The 24248-nt window shown below is 47.4% G+C and overlaps 1 protein-coding gene and 1 pseudogene across 13 annotated transcripts; one reads left to right on the top strand and one right to left on the bottom strand.

Annotated features, from left to right (window-relative positions):
* Positions 1–483: 483 nt before the first annotated feature.
* On the bottom strand, positions 484–11482 carry LOC115280795 (voltage-dependent N-type calcium channel subunit alpha-1B-like). Of its 13 annotated transcripts, none has more exons than XM_029925867.1 (4): positions 11353–11482; positions 9202–9262; positions 1174–1351; positions 484–752 (listed from the first exon to the last, which is right to left on the bottom strand). In XM_029925867.1, the coding sequence occupies exons 1-4, from the start codon at positions 11442–11444 to the stop codon at positions 649–651; spliced, it is 435 nt and encodes a 144-aa protein (XP_029781727.1). In that variant the 5' UTR covers positions 11445–11482; the 3' UTR covers positions 484–648. The 13 variants fall into 13 exon arrangements, 8 of the variants coding, with proteins under 8 accessions (XP_029781727.1, XP_029781728.1, XP_029781732.1 ...); XM_029925868.1 differs by having other exon boundaries at positions 1243–1351; XM_029925872.1 differs by lacking the exon at positions 11353–11482 and adding an exon at positions 9451–9607.
* A 2336-nt stretch (positions 11483–13818) lies between these two features.
* Positions 13819–14303, top strand: LOC115280751 (annotated as a pseudogene).
* Positions 14304–24248: the final 9945 nt, after the last annotated feature.

Genomic DNA, 24248 nt, shown 5'->3' with positions numbered 1-24248 from the left:
CCCAATGTTCATAGCGGCACTTTCTACAATAGCCAAAACATGGAAAGAGCCTAAATGTCCATCAATTGATGAATGGATCAAGAAGATGTGGTATATATATACAATGGAGTACTATATGGCAATGAGAAAGAATGACATATGGCCATTTGTAGGAAAGTGGATGGACCTCGAGGGTGTCCTGCTAAGCGAAATAAGTCAGGCAGAGAAGAATAGATACCATATGTTTGCATTCACAGGTCTAACAGGAGAGACCTGGCAGGGGACCATGGGGAGAGGAAGGGGGAAAGAGGGTGGGGAAGAGTGAGGGACACAGATCAAGGGAGACTACTGAATACTGAAGATGAACCATGGACTGAAAGGGGAGGGGGAGGGAGGGAGGGGATGATGGTCATGGTGGGGGGCACTTGTGGGGAGAAGCACTGGGTGTTATATGGAAACCGATTTGACAATAAGCTATTATAAAAAAAAATAGGGAAGCCAATGGAGATAGAAGAAAACCTTTTAAAGATGGGAGTGATAACATTGTGCATATATGTTGATACAGATAATGTAATATATAGAAAAAGTGGACAGGACAAGAAGTAGAGTACAGAGTTTCTGGCTTGACATCTTTGAGGAGATGATGATAAGGTGGGGATTAGCCCTGACTCATCCATGCCCGTCCGTGGCTGTGCTCAAGGGGATGAGTGCAGCTAGGAGGGGAGTGTGGGGGTAGGCATGGTGCAGATCCCCTCTGGTGGCTCTGGTTTTCTCTGTGAAGATAAAGCAGTCATCATGCAAAGGGGAAGGTGGAGAGGACACACTAGAGTCTGTTCTCCCCTAGATTTGGCACAGTCTGTGTCGTCCTGTAAGTTAGCTCAGGAGAGGACCTGACAGGACCCGGGCCTCACTACGCTGAGTGGGCAGACTCGTCACCCTGGAAGGGTGCTGGTTCATGTGAACCTGGGCTGGGCGAGGTTATGTTCTGGCTCCAACACACTCTAGCTCTGGGTAATCAGGACAAGTCATTTAATCTCACTGCACCTCAGATCCCTCAGGAAAATGGGATTGTTAAAATGCTCATGTGCAGGATGGTTATCAGGGGATAAAGTCAGTGCCCAACAGAGGTGCCATGGGCAGCTGTCCTCAGTCCCCTCCAGATGAGCCCCCTTACCCCACTCCCTGCACACCCACCTGGGGATGACTCTGAAGTGCTTTGCCTGGCCTTGGCCTGGTTCCCTCCCCAGATGCTGCCTTGCTCACCTGGAGCCAGCTTGATCTCCAGTGCACTCTGAATGAGGGCCATCAGCGTGGATGTGTAGTGAACAGTCATGTCCTCATTGGAGATAGGCATGTTCATGCGAACCAGGTGCTAGGGACAAGAGGAGCAGGTCAGGGCCAGGCCTACCAGAGTCCCTCTGCCACAGGACTACAAGGTGCTCGAAGCCCCTGGAGGCTGGGCTTGGCCTCTTGGAAGTAGCTTCTGCAGGTGCTCATGGCCAAGCAAGGTTGGGTGGCTGGGAGTTTTGCCAGCATTCATGCTCACCCTTGGACACCCACCCTCATCTGCATTGAGGATTCTCCTAGGTGCAAAAAAGTAGAAGTCTGGGTAAAGATTATAGCATGAGGCTAAGCCAGAAGTTTGGAAGAGCAGGAACATGCTTAGCCAGAAGGACGCCTACCGAGGCTAGAATAAAGGGATATGGCCTAGGATGAAGAGGGAGGAGTTTGGGCCACAGAACAGAGCCTGGGGCACCCTGGGACAGCCCATAGACAGGAGAGGAAATGCCTGCCCTAATAGCTTTGCCTAACATCATCTCATCCACACAAAGCCTAGGGCATACTGGACAAGGGGTGAGATGGCCAAGAGCACAGCTCTGAGGTTCGGCTCCCAGTGAGAAGTCCGTCCACCCCGGGAAGACTTCTGTCTATCACAACCCACCCAGGGTGCCTGGAAGAGACGTTTGATGCCACTCGCCCTGGAAATGAAATGCTAAGCCTGGTGGGCAGGTTTCAAAGCCCCTCAAATCAGCCCTCTGGGGACCCACTGCACTGATGGCGGATCTGTTCCTTGAGCATTCTGGGAACTTACTCTAACACTTCCTTCGACCAAACAGCTAACATTAACCCTAGCCCTAGCCCAGAGGCTCACTTTAAACCAATACCTCAGCTAGCCCCATGGAAGGGCCCCTACTTCACCCCTCTCAAAAGATCACGGGACTCTTGTTTTTTCCCCCCCTGGTGACTCCGTTAGATGAAATTCTAAACATTCCCAAAGCTCTGCTCCCATGGGCCCCAAATCCAGGATTGGAGAAAATAAGAAAGTGGGACCAAGAAATGGTTAAGTGTGACCCAGGGTGAAATACCGAACATCACAGTGCCATTTATGCTGCCCAGATGGAGTTGCACATGGGAGTTCCAGAGGCACTCATGTATGCTAGCCCAAAGAGGACTGCCTTTGAACCCAAAGTAAAGAATAAAAATAAGGAAGCCAATGGAGAGAGAAGGAAACATTTTAAAGATGGCACTTCCCAGGCACTTTCACCTCAGCCCTCTGGGTGGACCATGGCACTGCTGAAGGATCCATTCCTGGAGTTTCCTGGGATCATGATCTAACCCTAACCCCAACCCTGAATGTAACCCTAAATCTACCCCTAAGGTACACTGCAATCCTACTTCTGAGGCGATCCCTCACATGGGCACTCACTACACCCCTCCTGGGAGATCACAGAACTGGTGATCTCTTCTGCACTGGTGACTACCATGGATGGAACTCTAACCCTGGCCAAGGCCCTTTCCCCACATGGCCCAGAACATTGGGTCTGGGAAAAGCACAGACCCGGGGCCCAGAATGAGTGGATGGTGATTCATCATGGAAAATGGAACGTCATAGTGCCATTTTCACAGCAAAGATGGAGCTGCTCGAGTGGGTGTCAGAGGCCACACTGTACCCTAGCCCAGAGAGGAGGCTGGCCCTTGACCCCAAAACAGAAGCCGACTGGCATCTTCCCATGCACCCTCAAATAAGCCCTATGGGTTGAACACTGCACTGGTGGTGCATCTGTGGCTGGAACATTCTGGGATGTTGCTCACACCCTAACCCAACCCTACACCTACCCTAGTCCTAGCCCTACCCCTAAGGCACACTACAACCCTACACCTGAGTCGACCCCTCACAGAAGCACTCACTTCAGCCCACCAGGGAGATCAGGGGACTGGTGTCAACTGAGCCCTGTCCACTCCCCTGGATGGAACCTGCTTTACTCAAAGCTCTGTCGCCATGGGGACCCTCGTCCTGAGTCACAGAACTCATTCTGGGGCCCAGGATGGTGCATGATGATAGGCTGTGGCACATGAAACATCACAATGCCATTGACCCTCAGGGATAGAGATGCAGAGTGGGGCTCTTGAGGCATCCCTGTACACTAGCCCACAGAGGAGGCCAGCCCTTGAAACCAAATGCTAAGCCTGGCAGGCACCTTTCCAAGTGCTCTTAACTCAGTCCTCTGGGTACCCACTGCACTAATGGTGGATCTGTTCCTGGAGCATCCTGGGAACTTACTCTAACACTATATTCAACACTTCTCCTAACATTAACCCTAGAACTACTTTGAGTGCTCTCTTCAAACCAGTCTCTCAGCTAGACCAATGGAAGAGTCCTTACTTCAGCCCTCAAGAAAGATCACAGTACCCTTGTGACTTCTGCCCTGGTGACAGCCCCTGACGAAATCCTAAATCTCCCTAGGGCTCTGTCTTCTTGGGCGCCAAATCCTGCTTTGGAGAAAAACATAGACCTCGGACCAAGAACTGGTTCAGTGTGACACAGCATGAAATATGGAATGTCACAATGCCATTTCCGCTACCCAGATGGAGCTTCATGTGGGGGTTCCAGAGGCACTCTTGTATGCTAGCTAAAAGAGAAGATCGGCCTTTGAACCCAATGCTAAGACTGCTTAGCACTTTCCCATGCGCTTTCGGCCCAGCCCTCTGTGTGGACCACTGCACTCCTGAAGGACCCATTCCTGGAGCTTCCCGATTTCCAATCTACTTCTAACCCCAACTCTAATTTTGACCCTAATGCCAGCCATACCCCTAAAACTCATGGCAACCCTACACCTGAACCGACCCCATGCATGGAGCCTCACTTCATCCCTTCGTGGAGACTATGGGTGTAGGGTCGACTGTGCCCTGGCCATTCATCTAAGCAGAAACTACCCTAACCAATGCTCTGTTGCAATGGGGCTCCATGTCCTGAGTCTTAGAACACTATGGACCAGATGCCCAAGATGGGGCATTGTGATTGGCTGTGGCACATGGAGTGTCACAACGCCATTTCCACAGCATGAACTGAGCTGCATGTTGGTGCTTTGGAGGCACATCTTTACACTAAACCAAAGAGTAGTCTGGCCTTTGGAATCAAATGCTAAGGCTGGCTGACACCTTTCCATGCACTCTCAAATCAGGCTTCCGGATTTCCACTGCACTGATCGAGGATCTGGGCCTGGAACATCCTGGGAATTTACTCGGATACTAACCTCAACCCTAAGGCTAACATTAACCCCAGACCTACCCCTGAGTCTCTCTGCAAAACTATACCTGAGCTAGTCCTGTGCATAAGCCCTTACATCAGCCCTCCAGGAAGATCACGGGACTGGGTTTGTTTCTGCCTTTGGGGACTCCCCTAGATGAAACCGGACCTCTACCCAAAGCTCTGTTCCCATAAGGCACCAAGGCCTGGGTCTTAGAAAAGCACCAAATTTTGGCCGTGGGAGATGGGACGTCACAATGACTTTTCTGCTGCCCAGATGGAGCTGCACGTGGGGTTTCAAGAGTTTCTCATGTACACTAACGTATAGAGTTCAGCTCCTGAACCCCAAGGCTAAGCCTGTCTGAATATTTCCCAAGGACCTTCAATTCAGCCCTCTGGATGGACCAAAGCACTGCTGAAGGATCAATATCTGGAGCTTCCCTGGTTCTCAATCTATCCCTAATCCCAATCCTACATGTAACCCTAACCCTAACTTTACCACTAAGGTACACTGACCCCTCACACGGACACTCCTGGGAGATTATGGAACTGGTGTCGAGTCTGCCCTGGTGACTCCCCTGGACAGAACCCTAACCTTACCCAAGGCTTTGTCATCATTGGACCTTGAGCCCTGGTTCTGTGCTCAGACCCAGCGCTGAAAAGTGGTGCGTGGTGATTCACCATCAAAAACAGAACATCACAATACCATTTTGGCAGCACAGATGTAGCTGCCAGTGTGAGCACCGGGGACCCCCTGTACCCTAGCCCAAAGAAGAGGACGGTCTTTGAACACAAATGCTATGCCTGGATGGCAACTTTCCATATGCACTTAACTCAGCCCTATAGGTTGAACATTGCACTGCTGGTGCATCTGTTCCTGGAATGTCCTGGGATCTTATTCAAAGCTTAACCCAATGCTACGCCTAACACTAATCCTAGTCCTACACCTAAAGCACACCACAACCCTACACCTAAGTCGTCTCATCACATGGGCACTAACTTCACCCCACCACGGAGATCACGGAACTCATGTCGACTGAGTCCTACCCACTCTCCTGGACAGAAAGTCCCCTCTTCAAAGCTCTGTGGCCATGGGACTCTAAGTACTGTGTTTCAAAACACTGTGGACTGGGAGCCCATGATGGTGCATGGTGATTGGGTGTGGGACATGGAATGGCACAAGGCCATTGCCACAGCATGGATTGAGCAGCACGTTAGTGCTATGGAGGCAACCCTGTACACTAGATTTAAGAGGAGGTCTGCCTTGGAATCCAAATGCTAAGCCTGGCTGGCACCTTTCCATGTGCCCTCGACTCATCCCTCTTGGTACCCACTGCACTGATGGCGGATCTGTTCCTGGAACATCCTGGGATCTTACTCTAACCCTAACCTCAACCCTAGAGCTAACATTGACTCTAAAACTACCCCTAAGTCTCTCTTGAAACATACCTGAGCTACTCTGTGCATGGGCCCTCACTTCAGGCCCCTAGGAAGAACATGGAATTATTGGTGTCGCTTCTGTCCTGGCGACTCCCATAGATGAAACGCTAATGCTATCCAAGGCTCTGTTCCCATGGGTCCCGAAGTCCTGTTTCTGAGAAAAGCACAGACCTGGGACCAAGAACTGGTTCAGGGTGACTCGGCATGGAAGATAGAATGTCACAATGGCATTTCCGCTGCCCACGTGGAGCTGCATGTAAGGGTTCCAGAGGAACTTATTTACCCTAGCTCAAAGAGGAAGTTGGCTAGAACAAACTATCCTCAAATTCGTATGGAACCACAGAAGACCCCAAATAGCCAAAGTAATATTGAAGAAAAAAACCAAAATGGGAGGCATCACAATCCCAGACGTTAGCCTCTACCACAAAGCTGTCATCATCAAGACAGTACCGATATTGGCACAAAAACAGACACATAGTCCAATGGAATAGAAGGGAGAACCCAGAACTGGGCCCACAAATGTATGGCTAATTAATTTTTGACAAAGCAGGAAAGAGTATCCGATGGAAAAAAGACTGCCTCTTTAGCAGTTTGTGTTGGGAGAACTGGACAGCAACATGCAGAAAAATGAAACTAGACCACTTTCTAACACCATATACAAAAATTAACTCAAAATGCCTGAAGGATCTGAATGCAAGACGGGAAACCATCAAAACCCTCGAGGAGAAAGTTGGAAACTACCTCCTTGACCTCAATCACAGCAATTCCCTATACAACACACCCTCAAAGACAAGGGAAATGAAAGCAAAACTGAACTCTTGGTACCTCATCAAGATAAAAAGCTTCTGCACTGCAAAGGAAACAGTCAAGAAAACTAATAGGCAACTGACAGAATGGGAAAGGATATGGCATATGACATATCAGATAAAGGGCTAGTATCCAAAATATACAAGGAACTCACCAAACTCCACACCCCAAAAACAAATAATCCAGTGAAGAAATGGGCAGAAGACATAAACAGACATTTCTCCAAAGAGGACTTCCAGATGGCCTACAGGCACATAAAACGATGCTCAACATCACTTATCATAGGGAAACACAAATCAAAACCACACTGAGATAGCACCTCCCGCCAGCCAGAGTGGCTAAAATGAACAAATCAAGAGACTATAGATGCTAGCGAGGGTGTGGAAAAACGGGCACCCTCCTACACTGTTGGTGGGAATGTAAACTGGTGCAGGTGCTCTGGAAAACAGTGTGAAGGTTCCTCAAAAAACTATCCATAGAACTCCCTTATGACCCAGCAATAGCACTGCTGGGGATTTACCCAAGGGATACAGAAGTGATGATGCATAGGGGCACATGTACCCCAATGTTCATAGCAGCACTGTCAACAATATCCAAATCATGGAGAGAGCCTTAATGTCCATCACCTGATGAATGGATCAAGAAGATGTGGTGTGTGTGTGTGTGTGTGTGTGTGTGTGTGTGTGTGTGTGTGTATACACAATGGAGTATTACATGGCGATGAGAAAGAATGACATATGGCCACTTGTAGGAAAGTGGATGGATCTTGATGGTGTCATCCTAAGCGAAATAAGTCAGGCAGAGAAGGACAGATACCATATGTTTGCACTCATAGGTCTAACAGGAGAACAGGAGAAACCTAAAGGAGGACGGGAAAAGGGAAAGAGAGTTGGGGAGAGAGAGGGACGTAAAACTTGAGAGACTATTGAATACTGAAAATGAACTGAGGGTTGAAGGGGAAGGGGGTGGGGGGAAAAAGAGGTGGTGGTGATGGAGGAGAGCACTTGTGGGGAAGAGCACTGGGTGTTGTATGGAAACCAATTTGACAATAAACTATTTAAAAAAGAAAAGAGAGAGAAGGTCAGATCTTGAACATGAAGGATAACCCTGACTGGCACTTTCTCGGGCATGTTCATCTCAGCCCTCTGGGTGGATCACTGCACTGCTGAGGGATCCATTCCTGGAGCTTCCTGGTTTCCTAACCTAACCCTAACCCAAACCCTTCATGTAACCTAACCCTTAAACCCTACCCCTAAAACATAGTGCAACCCTACATCTGAGTTGACCCCTCACATGGGCACTCACTACAGCCCACCTGGCAGATCATGGAACTGGTGTCACTTCTGCCCTGGTGACTCTCCTGGATGGAACCCTAACCCTAGCCAAAGCTCTGTCCCATGAGGCCCTGAGCCCTGGGTCTGTGAAAAGCATCTACCCGGGGCCCAGAATGAGTGCATGGTGATTTGCCATGGAAACTAGAACATCACAATGCCATTCTGCAGCACGGATATAGCTGTCAGTGTGGGCACCAGAGACCCCCTATAACCTAGCCCAAAGAGGAGAAGTCTTTGAAGCCAAATGCTAAGCCTCGCAGCACCTGCACAAACACCCCCAAATCATCCGTAGGGTTGAACACTGTACTGCTGGCGCCTCTGTTGCTGGAGGGTCCTGGGATCTTACTCGAACCCTAACCCAACCCTACACCTTACCCAAATCCAAGCCCTACCCCTAAGGCACACAACAACCCTACACCTGAGTCATCCCCTCACTTCAGCCCACGAGGGAGATCACGGGACTGATGTTGACTGAGCCCTACCCACTCCCCTGGACAGAAACTCCCCTATTCAAAGTTCTGTTGCCATGTGGCTCCAAGTACTCTGTCTGAGGACACCGAGGACTGGGTGCCCAGGATGGTGCATGGTAATTGACTGTGGCACAAGGGACATCACAAGGCCATTGCCACAGCATGGATTGAGTAGCACTTTAGTGCTCTGGAGGCACACCTGTAGACTAGACCAAAGAGGAAGTTGGCCCTTGAAACCAAATGTTATGTCTGGCCAGCACCTTTCCATCTGCCCTCAACTCTGCCCATGGGTACCCATTGCACGGATAGTGGATCTGTTCCTGGAACATCGTGGGAACTAACTCTAACCCTAACCTCAAACCTACAGCTAACATTAACCCTAGAACTATCCCCAAGGCTCTCTGAAAACCGATACCTGAGCTACCCTATGCATGGGCCCTCACTTCAGGCCTCTAGTGAGAACACAGGATTAGTGTTGCTTCTGCCCTGGACTCCCTGTACAAAACCCTAAGCTACCCAAGGATCTGTTCCCATGGGGGCCCAAGTTCTGGTTCTAAAGAAAGCACAGACCTGGGACCAAGAACTGGTTCAGGGTGACTCAGCATGGAAGATGGAAAGTCACAATGCCATTTCTGCTGCTGACCTGGAGATGCACATGGGGTCCAGAGGTGCTCATGTACCATAGGTCAAAGAGGAGGTTGGCCCTTGAAGGAGAAAAATAAGCCTGGCTAGGACTTTCCCAGACATTTTCAACTCAGCCTTCTGGGTGGACCACTGTACTGCTGAGGGATCCATTCTTGGAGCTTCCTGGTTTCTTAACCTAACCCTAACCTCAACCCTACACATAACCTTAACCCTAGCACTACCCCTAAGGCACACTGCAACCCTATACCTGAGTTGAATCCTCACATGGGCACTCAATACAGCCCTCCAGGAAGATCATGGAACTGGTGTCGCTTCTGCCCTGGTGACTCTCCTTGATGGAACCCTAACTCTAGCCAAGGCTCTGTTCCCATGATGGGCTTAGCCCTGGTTCTGGGAAAAACACGGACCAGGGGCCCAGAATGAGTGGATAATGATTTGCCATGGAAACAATGTCACAATGCCTTTTCCGCAGCATGGATATAGCTGTCAGTGTGGGCACTGGAGACCCCTTGTACCCTAGCCCAAAGAAGAGTCCAGCCCTTGAACCCGAATGCTAAGCCTGGTGGCACCTTCCCATGCACCCTCAACTCAGCCCTATGGGTTTAGTACTGCACTGCTAATGCATCTGTGCCTGGAGGGTCCTGGAATCTTACTCGAAGCCTAACCCAACCCTACACCTAACACGAATCCTAGCCCTACCCCTAAGGCACACCACAACCCTACACCTGAGGCAACCCCTCACATAGGCACTCATTTCAGCCCGCCAGGGAGATCGTGGAACTCATGTCAACTGAGCTTTGCCCACTCCTCTGGATGGAAACTTTCCTTTTCGAAGCTCTGTCACCATGGGGCTCCAGGTACTCTGTCTTAGAACTCTGTGGACTAGGTGCCCAGGACGGTGCATGGTGATAGGCTGTGGCCCATGGGATATCACAAGGCCATTGCCACAGCATGGATTGAGCAGCAGCTTAGTGCTCTGGAGGCACCCCTGTACACTAGACTTAAGAGGAGGTCGGCCCTGGAAACCAAATACTAAGCCTGGCCAGCAACTTCCCATGCACCCTCCACTCAGCCTTCTGGGTGCCCACTGCACTGATAGCAGATCAGTTCCCCAAGCATCCTGGGAACTTACTCTAACTCTAACCTCAACTACAGCTAATATTAACACTAGAACTACCCTAAGGCTCTCTGAAATCCAATACCTGAGCTACCTCATGTATGGGCCCTCACTTCAGGCCTCTAGAAAGAACACAGAATTGGTGTGGCTTCTGCCCTGGTGACTCCCCTGGATGAAACTCTAACCCTACCCAAGATTCTGTTCCCATGAGGTCCCACGTCCTGGGTCTGAGAAAAATGCAGACCTAAGACCAAGAAATGGTTCTAGGTGACTCGGCATGGAAAACGAAATGTCACAATGCCATTTCACTGCCCACCTGGCACTGCACGTGGCAATACCAGAGCGACCCACAAACCCTAACTCAAAGAGTTGGTCAGCTCTTGAATGTGACTGGTAAGCCTGGCCAGCACTTTTCCAGGTGCTTTGAACTCAGTCCTCTGGCTGGACAACTACACTGCTGAAGGATCCATTCCAGGAGCTTCCTGGTTTCTTAACCTAACCCTAAACCTAACCATACACCTAACCCTAACAAGAGTCCTACCCCTAAGGCACACTGCCACCCTCCATCTGAGTCGACCCCTCACATGGGCACTCACTACAGCCCTCCCAGGAGATCACGGAACTGGTGTCGCTTCTGCCCTGGTGACTCCCCTGGACCAAACCCTAACCCTATCCGAGACTCTGTCTCCATTGAGCCCGGAGCCTGGGTGATTCGCCATGTTGAATGGAATGTCAAAATGCCATTTCCGCAGCACAGATGGTGCTGCCCGAGTGAGCACTGGAGGCCCCACTGTTCTCTAGTGCAAAGAGGAGGCCAGACCTTGAACCCAAACACTAAGCCTGGCTGGCACCATCCCATGCACCCTCCATTCAGCTCTATATGTAGAACACTGCACTGCTGATGGAAACTTTCCTGGGGGGTCTAGGGTTCTAAACCTAATCCCAACCATACACCTAACCCTAATCCTAGCACCCCCCCCTAAGGCCCACAGAAACCCCACATCGGAGCCAGACCCGTGCATGGGCACTCACTTCAGTTCTCCATGGAGACTATGGGACAGGTGTTGATTGTGCACTGGCCACTCCCTGGACAGAAACTCCCCTAGCCAAAGCTCTGTCACCATGGGGCTCCAGTCCTCAGTCTTAGAACACTACAGACTGAGACCTGGGATGGTGTATGGTGATTGGCTTGGCACATCACTGTCACAATGCCATTTGCCACAGCAAGGATTGAGCATCATGTCGTGACTCCAAAGGCACCCTTGTATACTAGATCAAAGAGGATGCAGATACAGGAACCCGAATGCTAAGCCAAGCCAGATCTTTCCTAGGCGCATTTAACTGAGCTCTCTGGGTGGACCACTGCACTACTGAAGGATCCATTCCTGGGACTTCCTAGAATCTCAATCTAACCCTAACCCCAACCCTACACCAAACCCTAACCATGCACCTACTCCTAAGGCCCATGGCAACCCTACACCTGAGTAGGCCCCTGGTGTATCTGTAACATCATCTATGGCACATCAGTTGCAAAGAAGGAAATTAAGCATACTGGTCTACTGGTATACCTCAGATATAAGTGGTGAAAAACATTGAACAATACATTCAGCATGGTACTGTTGACAACAGGGTCCTGTGGATTTTTGCCCACAGGAAGATGTCTGGAAAGGCATATTCTTAACCAGGGACTTAGAAGGCTAAAGGGGTGGATGGTGGCTAGTGGTCAGAGAGGACTGGTTGAGAGAGAACCATAGAATATCCAGGGTGTAAATAATGTAATTATCAAAAAGAATTAAGAGCTCACATTTGTCCAAGATTTAATATCTTGACAGAGATCTTCAGAAGTACCTGCTGGCCTACTCAGAATTTATCCAAACGATACTGGGGTGCTGATTCACAGGGGCGCTGATTCACAGGGGCACCTGTACTCCAATGGATAAAGAAGTGCTATCAACAATAGCCAAAATTCTGGAAAGATCCCAAGTGTCCATCAATTGATGAGTAGATAAAGAAGATGTGTTTTATATACACAATGGAATACAATTCGGCAAGGATGAAGTCTTGTCATTCGCAAAAATGTGGATGGAGCTGGAAGGTATTATGCTAAGTGAACGAAGTCAGAGAAATACAAATCACATGTTTTCACTCCTGTGTGGAATTAGAAAAACTGAACAGAAGGCCAGGGGGGAAGGGAAGGGGGAAAATACTTTGCAAGAGAGAGAGAGAGAGAGAGAGAGAGAGAGAGGAACAAGAAGACACTCTTAAATACAGAGAACAAACTGTGGCTTGATGGGAGGAATGGGGGTGAGGGGAAAGAGGGCAATAGGCATTGAGGAGGACCCTCAACACATAGAACAGTTGACTCTCTCCCAACTATGCCAGGATATTGTGTATACCCACTGAATAATGAAAGACACCGTTTACACAGTGTTTGCCCCTAAAATTTCCAGGAGTTCCAAACCTCAGAACATATTCTAACAGTCCAGATGAAATAGTCAAAACTAAAATTAAATCATAAAAAGATCCTAATCCAAGCAGTATCTTCTTTACATCAAGTAATAGAGATAAAATAAGGGCGATAGACCTCAAAAGCAATAGACAACACATTTAGTACAGAAAGGCCTTCCACAAACCAATGTGAAAAACAACTTCTCTAACAGAAAAAGCTTCACCAGAATTCTAAGCCAATCAACTCGAAATACTTAATACTGCCGCAAAAATCAAGCAGGACAGACTCCTATGGTAATACCATTCCAGGAGATACCTGCCAGCCAGATTATGGATGTAACACTTTCCAGGATCCATGTGAAAAGCAAACATAAAGTGAAATTTTAATATCTTTATCCAATATCCCAAAAGTGTTATTTTACTCACTATGCAATGAAGACTCTTACATTCCTACCCCTTTTTGGAAGAGTATCCCTTCTTGCCAATTTGGTATTTTAGACTTACAGCATCTCTCAATCCAGATGTTAAACTTTTGTTAGAAAGGTTTTGGGTTTCCTAAGATATTCTGTAGAAAAAGATTCACATACCCATTTTGTTCCAAACATATTTAAGTCTTCCAATACCTAGATTAAGTATCAGGTTTAAAAATTAATTCAACATGCAATGAGAGGGAATGACATATGGCCATTTGTAGGAAAGTGGATGGACCTTGAGGGTGTCATGCTGAGCGAAGTAAGCCAGGCAGAGAAAGACAGCAACCATATGTTTGCACTCATAGGTCTAACAGGAAAACATGAGAGACCTAATGGAGAACCAGGGGGAGCAGAGGAGGGACAGAGAATTGGGAAGAGAGAGGGATACAAAACTTGAGAGACTATTGAGTGCTGAAAATGAACTGAGAGTTGAAGGGGAAGGGGGAGGGGGGAAAAGAGGTGGTGGTGATGGTGGAGGGCACTTATGGGGAAGAGCACTGAGTGTTGTATGGAAAACAACTTGACAATAAAATATTGGGAAAAAAATTAATTCAAGATTGGCATTCCCTCTCCCACAATACCTTGCGCTCTGCCTTTCCAACCTGGGTCGGGCAAAATGGCTCCCGCAAAGAAGGGTGGTGAGAAGAAGAAGGGCCATTCTGCCATCAACGAGGTAGTGAACAGAGAATACACCATCAACATTCACAAGTGCATCCATGGAGTGGGATTCAAGAAGCATGCCCCTCAAGCACTCAAAGAGATCTGGAAATTTGCTATGAAGGAGAAGGAAACCCCAGATGTGCGCATTGACACCAGGCTCAACAAAGCTGTCTGGGCCAAAGGAATAAGGAATGTTCCATACCGTATCCATGTGTGGTTTTCCAGAAAAGGTAACGAGGATGAAGCTTCACCAAACAAGCTCTATACGTCGGTTACCTATGTACCTGTCACCACTTTCAAAAATCTACAGCCCGCTAATGTGGATGAGAACTAATTGCTGATTGTCAAATACAGGTATAAAACTGCAAAAAAAAATAAATAAAAAGTAATTCAAGATTAACTAAAATTCTAACCATCCCTCGGTCCCACCAGCCACATTTCAAGTGCCTGAAAGCCACACATTGCTGGTGGGTACCTTACCAGAAGATACCCCACTGTAGGAAATCTGCCCAACTAGCTTCCTATCCCAGCCATAGGAAAATGTAGCTCTTTGTTCAGCCTCCTGAAACTCTACACAGAGATTCTGATCACCATCAATATTGCAAAATCCCCCCGCTTCCCTCCCCCAAATGTACCTTCCACTCCGTGGACAGATCCATCCCATCATGCTGTTCTGTTCCTCTTCCTGCTGGGACCATTTTCTAGAGGTCCCCCCGCCCAGGCCTTAGTTGGTGGGCACATCTTCGGTTCTCATACTACAAACAGGAAAGAATGACAAGAAGAGGAAGGCTAAGAATACAAAGGGGTAGGTTCCATCTACTGATCAGCCCATGGTACCAAATGCTTTCTATTCATCATCAATCCATACCCCTCCAGTTTACAGACAGCAAACGGACTCAGGAAAGCAACATGTTCAGGTCCTGCTGAAAATCTTCACTACTAGTGGAGCCACCCACTGTTATAACCAGAGTTAATGGCCCCCATACCCATCCCAGGCTGTTCCCTGTTCTGCATTCAAGCTCCCTTCCCCAGTCACCAACAGGGGCTCCCAACTCTCCATGCAGCATTAGGGACCCCAGAAAGCCCTCTGTGGTACTGCTTCTTTCCAGAACAGCATTAGGCCCAAACAAAGAAGAAAAGCACCACGTGAGAACTGACTAGGTGTTGGGCACAGTGCCAAGCCCTCTGTACAGACAATGCTCACAGCAGCTCACAGTCATTTCTTCCTTTTTACAGAGAAGAGACTTGACAATGGGCAAAGAGCAAGCAGAAAGGCTGGGATTTCAGTGGGTCACGTGTGTCCCATGGTCTCCCCAGGTGACTGGTGCTGTGTGCAATCAAGACTACCAGGGTGGGGAGCACGAGGGCCCCCATACTTCAGTCCCCACCTCTGAGATGATCAGATACAATCTCAGGGGTCTGTGGTCATGGCTGAGGAAGACCTATACTTTGTCAGACAAAAGCATTCACATCAGCTTTCTGTGTATTCTATATGCTATGAGGCACTTTGAAGACCAGCACGTTGGGGGTGGGATATTGGGCGCCCACTGTGCACTAGCTCTCTGCTAAACATTCATGTGGATTTCACATCTGAGTCTCTTAACGTGTCTGCAAGCTAGGTACCACCACCCACATCCCACAGAAACCAAGGTACAAAAGGTGAAGAGACCCATGTAAGTTGACAAAGGCAATGGCAGAGTCTGGTTACAGAAGCACCTCCCAAAGTGGGAGGGCTTTGCTCCAGGCAAACATAATTTTCCTGTCACCTATGGGTCCAGCACTGACGAGGTACACAGGACCCAGAAAGGAATAGGGCAAACATGAGGCATGGTCCCAAGGTGTTCAGTGCCCCAGATGGGGACTGTTCCAGTGTCCTTTATGGATGACAGGTTTCCAGGACCACCTCCCTCCCTGCTATCCTCAGCCCCTCCAGATTCAGGTGACTGGGACAGGGACACTGGGTCTAGCCTATAAGCCCTCAGTGGCATTGAGGGGTGTCCTCTCCATGCAGAGACACTCAGGAGTTGGGCACAAAACACACTCTCCGTGGAAGTCAGGTAGGGACTGGTGGAACCAGCCTGGGTCCTGAGACACCACATGGAGGGCAGCTAAGCCTCCCCATGTGGAGCAAGGGCTAGGCTTTCATATGTCAAGCCACGGAGGTAAGAGGGAGTTGCTAAAGGACAGCTGAACACATGCTGATGAACACGGTGAGATCGGATCAAGTACTACACAAAGTTGCATCATGACTTCCATGACAAACAAGAGCAGGGAGATTTTAACAGACTGATCTGGTCTTGCCAGGGAAGGGAAGGGTCAGCCATAGGGAGATGGAGTGGAGATCAGACAGACAGGGATGATGGCAGGTCCTGCTTGTTAATGAGCCAGGCATAGTGCAGCTTTACAAACATCTGAGCAATATCCAGGCTCACAAAGCCTGAAGTTTGGGAGGGTTTGGAAGACTAGGAGGCTGGCCCTGGGCCTGCGGTTCATCAGGTGCCAGTCACAGTCCACTTTCACGGGTTTCACACCATGGAACCAGGGCAGCTAATGGAGATGGAACCTTCAAGGAAAGCCTCTCTGGAGAGTGAACAGCAGAAGGCTGGAGGGGACTGGTGAGCTCTGGATCCAGGAAAAGCCAAAGGAGGATATTCCAGTGCATACCTGGTAGGATTGTGAATCATCAAGTGCCAAACAGGAGTGAATGAGAGTGAAAAGATGCAGGCTCGGGATGCTTCTGTAAGTGTCTGGAGAGTCTTGAACAGATGTTCCTAATGGCCCTCTGGTGGGAGGAGTGCTCAGGTAAGAGTTATAGGACCCTCCCAGAGAACATCAGACAATCCTCAGAGATGCAACCAGCTTCTGTGAGTCCAGGGATGCTACTCTAGGGCCTGTGAAACACAGGACAGCCCCCTAGCAGAGTACGACCCAATCCCAAGCACGGTCAGGGCTTGCTGGAGACTAGAGTGCAGACAGAAAGCAGAAGGAGCCCAGTTAGGCTACTGAGTAATTCAGACAAAGTGATGGCTTCAACCAAGGTGACAATAATTGATTACCCAATGCTCTTAGAAGGAATCGCTACCAGGATTTCTGCAGTAGAATTTGAAGTGGAAGGAGAGAGAGGGAAGCGAAAGACAACATCAAGGTTTATCAACAAAGCCATGAAGGAAGCATTTGTATGGCAAAAGTGTTCACTGAGCACCTAGGAAGTGTCAGAGAAACAGGCATTAAACAACTCCTTCCCTCATTGACACTTACCATTGAGTGGGAAGGAAGCTGGCAGCTAAGCCCACAGAGTCATTTTTGGTAGGTAGCATTAAGCCCTCTTATCACGATTTGTTAGACTTTACCAAAAGGATTTGGGGAGTTTCTCTGAGGAGCTGCATTCTGAATGCCCATCAGTCAGGAGATCTGGCATAAAGACAGGCAAGGAAGGATGTACAATGGGTGCAAATGCCTGGAGGCAGGAACGTGCATGTGTTTGTTGACCTGCACGAAGAACAGCGTAGCTGGACCAGGAGAGTTGGAAGAAGGAGACACTGGACAGGTAGGAAGAGGTGCCGAATCCATGGGTCCTTTGGCTATGGCAGATTTCATCTACAGCACAACTGGCTGCCATTTGACAATTTAACTGGGAACCATATTAACTTGCTACTTCAAGGAACTTTCCATGTTGCCACCAGGTAAAGGACCAAGGGGGCATCATGGGAAGCATGGAGATGCACCAGGAGACTAAGCAAGGTGTCTGGCAACAGTGACTCAAGAAACCTGTGGCCTGGGGGTTAGGTCTTGGCCACCAGACTCCAGCCAATTCTGTGAATTTTAACAGCCATGGAGTTTTGGTGGCCCATTGTCAGAGGTGTACCAGTCAGACTCAGATTAGAATCCGGACCCCGCCAGCCTGTGCTGCAGCTAATGCAAAAAAATGTTTGCACCTGACACTTACTGAATGTAGTACTATGCCCAACCCATAGCAGGTGCTATCCTCGGGGGCGGGGATTCAGGTACTGATGTGTACACTCTGCCCATCCACTTTCAGTGATTAAACTTGAGACCATAAGGTGTTGAATGGGAAGCTGTCAGCAGGTCTGTCTCACTAGAGCCGGACTTCATGGTAGGCTCAGGTGGCTCCTTTGATTCTGCTGGACCCGTGTGTTCATTGATACAGTGTGTGTATGTGGGGGATAACACAGCAACTACCTCCAAAGTTGTGGGGTGCCCTCGATAGAGGAGCACATTGAAGCAGCTTAGCATCAGACTCGTGTTGAGACCAGGGGTGGGGCAAAGTCAGCTGGGTTAAAAAGCTGGACATAAGCGACAGGGGGAGACCCACTGCCTATGGTAAGCGATCAGCAGGTCCCCTTCCCAGGCATCCATATACACCATGTAGAAACTCTGCATTCAGGCAAAACCATGGGCCAATGTGGCGGGGGGTGTGGGATGAACGGTCCTATACTTGCTGCTTCCAGCATTGCCTGTTCTTCTGCTAACAACATGGAGGGCTGTAGGTCTGTAGGCAAAATTCACACAAAGCTGAGGATCCCTCCCTCACTTGCAAGGGTCCCTTCTAAGACCCAGTAACTGATTATAGGTCCAGTTTCAATAATTTAAGTTTATTTAGGAGAGTGCACACACCAGCAGGATAGAGTAGAGAAAGGAGAGAATCCCAAGCAGTCTTCACGCAGACGTGGGGCTAGCTGTCATAAACGGTGAGATCATGACCTGAACTGAAATCAAATGTTGGGATGCTTCATTGACTGAGCCACCTGGGTACCTCTAGTTTCAAGGATTTCCTGAAGAGACCCACCAAATTGCATAAACTTCAGGCCCTGAAGCATCTCCACCTGCTGTGGTCTAGACAGTCGTGTGACATTACTTGAGCACAGGCATTTCAATGGCTAAATAGCCATGGCGGTGCTTCTCAGGCTTTTCCATGCATCAAGCATCCCCAGGAGTGTCTATTAAAATTGAGTTCAAAGGTACTGTTAAGAGCGGCAAGGTGGCAGAAAAGTAGGGAGCTCTGAATCTCTGCCTGCCCACAACTAAAACTGAGAATTAAACGCCACAACATTCTGAACGGAAAAGAACAGAGGTTTGTGCACAAACTCCTTATTGATAACAGCCTCATGGATGCTTGAGTGAGTGTGAACTGGGACCTGAGACTCTGAGGGGAGTCTCTGCCAAAGCAGAATTGGGAGAGAGCACCCAGAAACTTGGTGCCAGGCCGGCAGAGGGCCATGTGCCTAGAGGCTGCTCAGGACCCAGGAGGGCCGGGTGCAAACCTGCCATGCAGGGCGGCACGCGGGATGGTCGAGTAGCACAGCTAAGAGCTGTTGTTGGGGGGGGGAGGGGGAAGAGAAGGAGAGACTGAAAACACTCAGATACAAACACCTTACGTGTAGCTGCTGGGCGTGGGGGGAGAAATCTGTCCCCCTCAATGGGCTTGTTCTCCCTTGGGCTTGGCAGCTCACCAACTCCAGGCAAAGCCAGGGATAAGCTGGCTCCCCCGTCTCCTTATTCAATCCTGGCCAGAAAGCTGGCCACCTGCCAGAGATCATTTTAACTTAATGGCAGCATTAAAATGCATAGACTAGGATTTGCAAACCTTGGGGAGCTTAGAAAACCAAAGCAATCTGACCCTTCCATGGCATGGGGAAGTCGGACTCAAGAAAGTGGCTGGCAATGCATGGTCAGAGGGGGGCTTGGGACGCCGCCATTCTTCTCCCTATAGCACTAAGCGGGGCCTCAGAAAGCAACCCCTAAGACCTAACTACCTACACCGAACCACGCCCATCCGTGTTGGAGAGCTGCTTTTTTTCTTATTATTTTTATTCATTTTCATTTTTTTCTTATTTTTCTTTAATTTTCCCCTTGTTTTCTCTTTTCTATATTCCTTTTTCCTTCTTTTCTCCCTGCCCCCCCCCTTTAGTCTGGAAAAGAACAACGTTTATGCACTGCTGTGATTAGAGCAACTTTTACCATCCAGAGAGATTTTCCCTTATCTCATTGTTATCTCTCCCCTCTGCAGGTTTATTGCTCTCAGACTGTCCTTTATCTTTGGTTTTCTGTCCCCCTCACCACCCCCCCAGTCTTCTTTTTTCTTTCCTGTTCTGCTTTTCTGTTCTTTTTCCTTTCCCCTTTTGGTTTGCTTGTTTACGTGATCTGTCTGTACGTTTGCGTGCTTTTGTTCCTTCTGTGTTTGTCTGTTTTCCTTTTCAGTGCTACCTCAAGAAACAAGCCAAAGGACACATGGTGGAGAGTCCCAAATATCACGAAGTAGGGAAATGAATTAATCAGAGGCAGAACAAGAGAAACTGAGAGACACCATGAAAAGAATATCTCCTAGGGGCGCCTGGGTGGGACAGTCAGTTGAGTTGCCCGCTTCAGCTCAGGTCATGATCTTAGTTTGTGGGTTTGGGCCCCGCATCGGGCTCTGTGCTGACAGCTTAGAGACTGGAGCCTGATTTGGATTCTGTGTCTCCCTCTCTCTCTTACCCTCCCCTGCTCACACTGTTTCTCACAAATAAATTAAAAAAGAAAACATTAAAAAAAAAAAAGGAACATCCCCTGGGGTGCCTGCATGGTTTAGTTGGTTAAGCTTTCCGCCTTCAGCTCAGGTCATGATCTCACGGTTGGTGGGTTTGAGCTCCGCATTAGGCTCTGTGCTGACAGCTAGGTCAGAGCCTGGAGCCTGCTTCAGATTCTGTACCTCTCTCTCTCTCTGACCCTGCCCTGCTCACGCTGTCTCTCTCTCTGAAAAACAGGAGAAGGGAGGGGAAGGAGGAAAGAGAGTTGGGGAGAGAGAGGGACACAAAATATGAGAGACTATTGAATACTGAAAACGAACCGAGGGCTGATGGGGGAGGGGGAGGGGGGAAGGGTGGTGATGGCCCTGGACGGGGTGGGGCACTTGTGGGGAGAAGCACTGGGTGTTATATGGAAACCAATTTGACAACAAACTATTTTAAAAAATAAAACAACAATTTGAATGAATTAGAGGTTACTGTTCATTTGCAGTGTGTATATGCCTAAAATATTTATGGAAGGACACATGAGAGACTGCTAAGATAGCCATGGGCTGTGGGGAAGTGGCGTCAGAGCCCTCAGAGATCTTGGGTAAAAAAGAAATCTGTTTTTTTTTTTTATGTCTTCAATAGTCTTTATTTTTATTTTACCTTTTTGAAAGATATTTTTGCTAGGTAAGGAACTCTACATTAACATTTTCTTTGTTTTTTGTGTCTTCTAGTTTGCATTGTTTCTTTTTTTATTATTTTTTATTTTTTTAATAGTTTATTGTCAAATTGGTTTCCATATAACACCCAGTGCTTCTCCCCACAAATGCCCCCCACCATGACCATCACCCCGTTCCCTCCCTCCACCTCCCCCTTCAGTCCCTGGTTCATTTTCAGTATTCAGTAATCTCCCATGATCTGTGTCCCTCACTCTCCCCCAGCTCTCTTTCCCGCTTCCTCTCCCCATGATCCCCCGCCAGGTCTCTCCTGTTAGACTTATGAGTGCAAACATATGGTACCTATCCTTTTCTGCCTGACTTATTTCGCTTAGCATGACACCCTCGAGGTCCATTCACTTTGCTACAAATGGCCAGATTTCATTCTTCCTCACTGCCATATAGTACTCCATTGTATAAATATACCACATCTTCTTGATCCATTCAACCCCAGGAAGAAGTTTGGAAAACCTCCAAAAATGTGGAAGTTAAAAACTACCCTACTAAAGGATGATTGGGCCAACCAGACAATTAGGGAGGAAATTAAAAAATATATGGAGACGAATGAAAATGAGAATATAGCAATTCAAACTCTCTGGGACGCAGCACTGGCAGTCTTTAAGAGGAAAGTTCATTGCAATACAGGCCTATTTCAACAAACTAAAAAAGCACAAACGCAAAACCTAACAGAGCACCTAAGGAAACTAGAAAGGGGGCAGCAAGAACACCCCAAACCCAGCAAAAGAAAAGAAATAATAAAGATCAGAGCAGAATTAAACAAGATAGAATCCACAAAAACAATTGAACAGATCAATGAAACCAAGAGTTGGTTTTTTTGAAAAAAATAAACAAAATTGATAAACTTCTAGCTAGGCTCCTCAGAAACAAAAGAGAGAACATGCAAAGCGACAAAACCATGAAGAAAAATGGATCTATTACAACAGATCCCTCAGAAATACAAGCAATCATCAGAAATTACTATGAAAAATTATATGCCAACAAACTGGACAATCTAGAAGAAATGGACAAATTTCTAAACACACATGCACTACCAAAATTCAAACAGGAAGAGATAGGAAATCTTAACAGACCCATAACCAGTGAAGAAATCAAATCAGTATCAAAAATCTCCCAACGAATAAAAGCCCAGGGCCAGATGGATTCCCAGGGAAATTCTACCAGATGTTTAAAGCAGAGGTAACGCCGATCCTTCTCAAGCAATACCAAAACATAGAAATAAAAGGAACACTACCATAATCATTCTACGAAGCACACATCACTCTGATTCCTAAGTCAGGCAGAGACCCAACAAAAAAAAGAGAACTATAGGCCAATATCCTTAAAGAATACAGATGCAAAAATACTCAACAAGATACTAGCAAATCGAATTAAACAGCACATAAAAAGTATTATCAATTATGATCAAGTGGGATTTATTCCTGGGTTACAAGGCTGGTTCAATATTTGCCAATCCATAAATGTGATACACCGCATCAAGAAAACAAAAGAAAAAAATCATATGATCCTGTCGATAGATCCTGAAAAAGCATTTGACAAAATACAACATCTCTTCTTAATAAAAACTCTCGAGAAAGTTGGGATAGAAGGAACTTACCTAAACATCATAAAAGCCATTTACGAAAAGCCCACAGCCAATGTCATCCTCAATGGGGAAAAACTGAGAGCTTTCCCCCTGAAATCAGGGACACGACATGGATGTCCACTCTCACCACTCTTGTTTAACATAGAGTTAAAAGTTCTAGCATCAGCAATCAGACAACAAAAGGAAACAAAAGGCATCAGAATCGGCAAAGAAGAAGTCAAACTTTCCCTTTTCATAGAGAACATGATACTCTACATGGAAAACCCAATAGACTTTAACAGAAGCCTTCTAGAACTGATCCATGAATTCAGTAGAGTTGCAGGGTACAAAGTCAATGTACAGAAATCAGTTGCATTCTTATACACCAAAAATGAAGCAACAGAAAGAGAAAGCAAGAAACAGCTCCCACTCACAATTACACGAAAAACCATAAAATACCTAGGAATAAACCTAACCAAAGATGTAAAAGACCTGTATGCTGAAAACTATAGAAGACTTATGAAGGAAATTGAAGCAGACACAAAGAAATGGAAAAGCATTCCGTGCTCATGGATTGGAAGAATAAACATTGTTAAAATGTCATTATTACCCAAAGCAATTTACAATTCAATGCAATCCCCATCAAAGTTGCACCAGTATTCTTCTCAAAGCTAGAACAAACTATCTTAAAATTCGTATGGAACCACAAAAAAACCCAAATATCCAAAGTAATATTGAAGAAGAAAACCAAAACGGGAGGCATCACAATCCCAGACTTTAGCTTCTACTACAAAGCTGTCATTATCAAGACAGTATGGTATTGGCACAAAAACAGACACATAGACCAATGGAATAGAATACAGAGACCAGAACTAGACCCACAAGTATATGGCCAATTAATCTTTGATAAAGCAGGAAAGAGTGTCCAGTGGAAAAAGGACAGACTCTTCAACTGTTGGTGTTGGGAGAGCTGGACAGCAACATGTAGAAAAATGAAACTAGACCACTTTCTTACACCATTCACAAAAATAAACTCAAAATGGATAAAGGATCTGAATGTGAGACAGGAAACCATAAAAACCCTGAGGAAAAAGGAGGAAATAGCCTCCTAGACCTCAATTGCAGCCATTTCTTCCTTGACACATCCCCAGAGGCAAGGGAATCAAGAACAAAAATGAACTACTGGGACTTCATCAAGATAAAAAGCTTCTGCAAGGCAAAGGAAACACTCAAAAAAAAAAAAAACTAATAGGCATCCTACAGAATGTGAAAAGATAGTGGCAAATGGCATATCAGACAAAGGGCTAGTATCCCAAATATACAAGGAGCTCACTAAACTCCATACATGAAAAATGACTGATCCAGTGAAGAAATGGGCAGAAGACCTGAATAGACACTTTTCCAAAGAGGACATCCAGATGGCCAACAGGCACATGAAACGATGCTCAGCGTCATTCATCATCAGGGAAATTCAAATCAAAACCGCACTGAGATACCACCTCACACCGGTCAGAGTCACTAACATAAACAAATCAAA

This window comes from Suricata suricatta, chromosome 16, assembly GCF_006229205.1.
Source record: "Suricata suricatta isolate VVHF042 chromosome 16, meerkat_22Aug2017_6uvM2_HiC, whole genome shotgun sequence".
NCBI lineage: Eukaryota > Metazoa > Chordata > Mammalia > Carnivora > Herpestidae > Suricata > Suricata suricatta.
This window is presented reverse-complemented; position numbering and strand designations above follow the sequence as displayed.

Bases quoted from the DNA above. Each gene is read 5' to 3' on its own strand.
- LOC115280795 (XM_029925867.1), bottom strand. From the start codon at position 11,444: ATGGTGACAGAGCTTTGGCTAGGGGAGTTTCTGTCCAGGGAGTGGCCA. The intron at 1,352-9,201 runs GTCAGCAGCAGA...TCTTGTCCCTAG, and splicing joins GACCCCATGTGCATCTCCAG to CACCTGGTTCGCATGAACAT. The intron at 753-1,173 runs GTGGGTGTGCAG...TTATCTTCACAG, and splicing joins CACTTCAGAGTCATCCCCAG to AGAAAACCAGAGCCACCAGA.